The 4989-nt window shown below is 38.5% G+C and overlaps 1 protein-coding gene across 1 annotated transcript in view; it reads left to right on the top strand.

Moving 5' to 3' along the window:
* Positions 1-3466, top strand: part of LOC137799938 (homeobox protein Hox-B7-B-like) — a 7769-nt gene extending 4303 nt beyond the window's left edge. The window contains exon 2 of the mRNA XM_068596849.1: positions 2026-3466. Within this exon, the coding sequence (XP_068452950.1) occupies positions 2026-2315 (290 nt within the window). The 3' untranslated portion in view covers positions 2316-3466. The remainder of the gene's footprint in view (positions 1-2025) is intronic.
* The last annotated feature ends 1523 nt before the right edge of the window (positions 3467-4989 follow it).

Here is a 4989-nt window from a genome sequence, read left to right as displayed (position 1 = left end):
CTGTGTTTTCCTGACAACACAGACTGAAGGTTGTCCATCAGATGATGTGTGTGTCCTGCTCTCTGCAGTCAGTCACGCGCACGAGGCTTCACTCAACAGCAGCTAATGCCGTTAACGTAAACTAGCAGAGGCAGACACATGAGCGGCCTTTTTTATTGCAGTGTGAAAGGTCAAAGGTCCCATAGTGGACCAGCAGGAATGTACAAACCTGGTGCATTTCATCTGTTGTGTGAGGAGGCTTCCTGGTTATGAATATGCTCATCCACAGCTCCAACAGCTTCGCTTTGAAAGACAACATTCAGCTTTTTCTTTCTCAGCGAGACTCTGGTAAGGAGCTGTGAACATGTGACCCAGTTTCTCCTTAACCTTCAGGCGCTGCATGACCTCATGAGGCAGAAGGTCACCGTGCTCTCTGCTGTCATGACTCAGTGCTGCATGACTCAGCACGTTTCACATGAGGAGCAACGAAGCTTTCCTTTTCTTCTTGTTCCTCTTAAAATCAAATCAAGAGACGCTCCAACATTCCTGCTGTAGCAGCCCAAGTTACAGAAAGAGATACCATGAATATATACATATATATACATATATATATATATATATATATATATATATATATATATATATATATATATATATATATATATAACACATAGTTAAATTCTTCATTGTCCTCCATACACAGTTGAGGAGCAAAAAGATCAGGATAGAACAAGAAACATGACAAGAACAAACATGTAGAGCAATAAAAGAACACATAGTTTAATAATTAATGCAGGCAGTTTAAATTAAAAAAAACACCTAAATATACATATGTCTAAATCAAATTGCATATAGTTTAAACATAATGTATGTAGTGTAAATATAAATACATTTATTGTAAATACATATAGTGTAAATGTAAATGCATGTAGTGTAAATATAAATACATATAACTATAAATACATGTAGTGTAAATATAAATACATATAACTATAAATACATGTAGTGTAAATATAAATACATATAACTATAAATACATGTAGTGTAAATATAAATACATGTAGTGTAAATATAAATATAGGTCTAAATTCTAGCAGGTATACTGTAAATCAGTGTAAATACATCTCCAGTTGCATTAAACACTTTTCCATCTTAAATCACATCATGAAGTGAATTCAAAGTTTCTTCCGCCTCCTTTGAGTCCGCGACCAGCGTCGCACGCGGCCAGACAGACAGCAGCTGAACCAACAGTTGACCCACTTCCTTTACAGCTGCTTTATGGTGTTTACAAAGCCCACGAGTGAGATGTGCGGCAGGAAGTGGAGGTGACAGCAAGTGGCAGCAGGTTAGCGTGAAAACACCGAAACACCGAGAGGACGTTCAGGGTTCAACGTGTGTGTGAAGTTCCATCTGTGTGTGAATCACAGCCCAAATATTAGAGTTATGGATTCAGACAGGTTGAACATTGTTCATCATATTGCTTAATTGCTAGTATGCAATATGTTTGGATGAATTCAATATTTTTATTATTCTCATTAAAAATGTGATGAATTATAGAGCAACAAAGTATTTTCCATCTACAATATTTCTGATAATTCAGTATTTTGTGAATAGCTTCATTTTACAAATGTGTTTGCATCAGCATCCTTTTAACATGTTAACATCATATCAGGATTTTGATTTTGATTTTGACTGTATTTATATATATATATATATATATATATATATATATATATATATATATATATATATATATATATATATATATATATATATATGTGTTGTAACAAAAAGGATAATAATTCAACAAGAAAAAATCCTTGCTGAGTAATACAATGGATAATAATAATAATAATAAAACAAATTAAAACACATACCAAGTCAAAATGATGAATTTAACCCGACAAACATTCATGTTTCTCTTGAGACTTCAAACATATTTAATGCTAGAAAAAAAAAAAAACATTCTCCAAACCAAATATGTCACTTAACCCCAAAATATTGTTGCTCTTCTGCCTGACTCATAACCTGCGTCCTCGTGCGCAGGTGTGGACCGGAGGCGCGGCCGGCAGACGTACTCGCGCCACCAGACGCTGGAGCTGGAGAAGGAGTTCCACTACAGCCGCTACCTCACGCGGCGGCGGCGCGTGGAGGTGGCGCATGCGCTCTGCCTCACGGAGCGCCAGATCAAGATCTGGTTCCAGAACCGGAGGATGAAGTGGAAGAAGGAGAACCGGGGGGCGGAGGGCGACTGCCAGGCGGCGTTACCGACGACCGGAGACATGGATGGGGCTGAGGAGGAAGAGGAGGAGGAAGAGGAAGAGGAGCGACACTAACGCCATCAGACACTTTAGCGATACACATATTTGTAAGGACTAAAACGTATTTCCGTTCTCATCCTGTATGAACAAAGGAACACTTCAAATCCACAACGTGCAATTAGACATCTAGTTTAAACATGTAGAGCTGAAGACACTACCTTCCATCTGACGTCATTAGCTTCTTGTAATTTGTAAAAACATATTCAGACCTGATGTTGGGAGGGATGTTCTGCGGATGTACAAAGCTGGATTAGTTTTTAGCGTTAGAATGTGTATGTGAGTGGGATCACGTGTCCATTGTTTGCACACCGGAACTTCACCTTTAGACATGCATCATCTCACTGGAGCCCCGCCCACTAACCGACAGTTTTCAAAACATCCACGAAATGGTTATGAACTGCATTTAATGTTCTGTACATCAGAGATCCATGTTGGTCCAAATGATGTAATGATGTTGTACTGAATCACTTTTCCTCCATTCAGTTTTTTTTTGCTTCCTTTAAAAAAAAAAGATATTTAATATCTGACCCATGTTTCTGAATCGGTCTTCATGCTAAATATATGACGTGTACATGCTAAATATGACGTGTACATGCTCTTTATGACGTGCACATGCTATATATGACGTGTACATGCTCTTTATGACGTGCACATGCTGAATATGACGTGTACATGCTCTTTATGACGTGTACATGTTCAATATGACGTGCACATGCTCAATATGACGTGTACATGTTCAATATGACGTGTAGATACCATATATGACGTGTACATGTTCAATATGACGTGCACATGCTCAATATGACGTGTACATGTTCAATATGACGTGTAGATACCATATATGACGTGTACATGTTCAATATGACGTGTACATGCTCAATGTGACGTGTACCAGGTTTGCAACAGCACTAACGTGTTTGATCTCGTCCTTATTTGGTTCTAATCATTGAACAGGAAGCTAATCCAGTGAGTTACATGCAGAGCTAATAGCTTCCGGTCTGCGTGAGTTTATCGTTTTGTCTCCTCTTGGATTAATGATGTGTTTGTTGTTTTTAAACAGTGTGAGTCTAAATAAGATGTTTCTGGACCTGTGTTCATGGCTCTGTGACATGTTCAGACTAAAGTGCGCATGTGAATAAAATGAAAATGAAAATGAAGAAAATAAACGTTACAAATAATTAAAATGAACCGCAATGATTGTGTTGTGTCTCACTTCCGGGTGGAATGTTCAGATCGGCCGTTTCACGTCCTCGTTATCTTGAGGTTCAGTTAAAAGATAGAACTTCTTCTCAGGAGGAACACGGTGGACTACAAAGAGTCACGAGTCATCTGCGACAATAACCACTCGATGTGGAATAACACGCGTGGAGAAAGGAGCGCGTCTCCGGTTCCTCCGGTCACGCTTCTCTCTTCATGTGTTTTGGATCACTCACAGAATGCTGGAATGAGATCAATATCAAGTTCCTGTAGGCATGCAGTGCGCGCGGGACGAGCCGGTCCATCAGCAGACATGTCCAGATGACAGGTAAGAAACAGATCTGGATACATGTTCGATTTCTAGTGTGGGAAATATCCCCAAAACAATCCGATTGGATATGATGTCAAAACATCAGATACAAGATAAAATAAGAGAAGATTTGCAGGATTACAGCAGCAAAAGACAGTAATAAAATAGGAAATAAGTAATAAATATAAGTAAACAGCCGAAATAATCCACAAAACATCAGATATAATGAAAATGTTCTCATGGAGCCACTTTTATGATACATTTAAGTAAAAATGCGTTTAGTCATATGCAGGCAACACACACACACACACACACACACACACACACACACACACACACACACACACACACACACACACACACCGCAAGATAAGGTTCATGAAGAGTTCTTATCCTCTTTGATTGGATTCACTTTGAGAGTGTAATCAAGACTTTCACACATTATAAACCACAACAAAGAGTTGAGTATTTACTTTTGCATTTATGTATTTCATTCTTATTTAGCAGCGGTGCACTCAGGGAAATATATATTATTAGTGTTATACTCACCAAATAATTCTTAATTATTTCCATTTTACCGACTGGAAGTGGAAGTGGAAGTATAACTGCTACCAGGTGTGTTTGGCCTCGGCGTTCCACAGAACGTTAGAACAGAACACGTCACCGCGCGGCTGAAGCCAAACCCGACGCATGACACCCAGCAGCTCGAGGGCATTTCGTTGCCCAGCAGCAGTTCGATGTTAATAAAATCCGAATCAGCGTCATTGCAGGAATTTGATTCCAGTTTTCGCTGCTCGCATTTTACGCACATAAATAGAGACAGAGCTCAAATAAATAAATAAATAAAGACAGCGAGACAACAGAGACATGAAGATGTAGCTTAATGTGCATCTCGAGGCGGGAAAGAAGATCTATATGATTACAAAGTACACCATACCAGGCTGTCCATGTAACAACATGTACATCCATATGACGCATAATATGATGCATAATCTCTCCAACATGAAAGAAATAACACAAGAATATGTAATTACAGCATATATAGCTTATAAAAATCTTAATTTCTTTAAATAAAGGTGATGGAAATATTTTTCATAATTCACACATTCGTTATCGTTGAGGCTTTCATCTGACCCTGCGTGTTTCTTAAATAGAATAAAATATGTTTTTAAGTCAACTCCC

Source organism: Clinocottus analis, unplaced genomic scaffold (assembly GCF_023055335.1).
Source record: "Clinocottus analis isolate CAN_PGR_092001 unplaced genomic scaffold, fCliAna1.0.p SCAF_103, whole genome shotgun sequence".
Taxonomy (NCBI): Eukaryota; Metazoa; Chordata; class Actinopteri; order Perciformes; family Cottidae; genus Clinocottus; species Clinocottus analis.
This window is presented reverse-complemented; position numbering and strand designations above follow the sequence as displayed.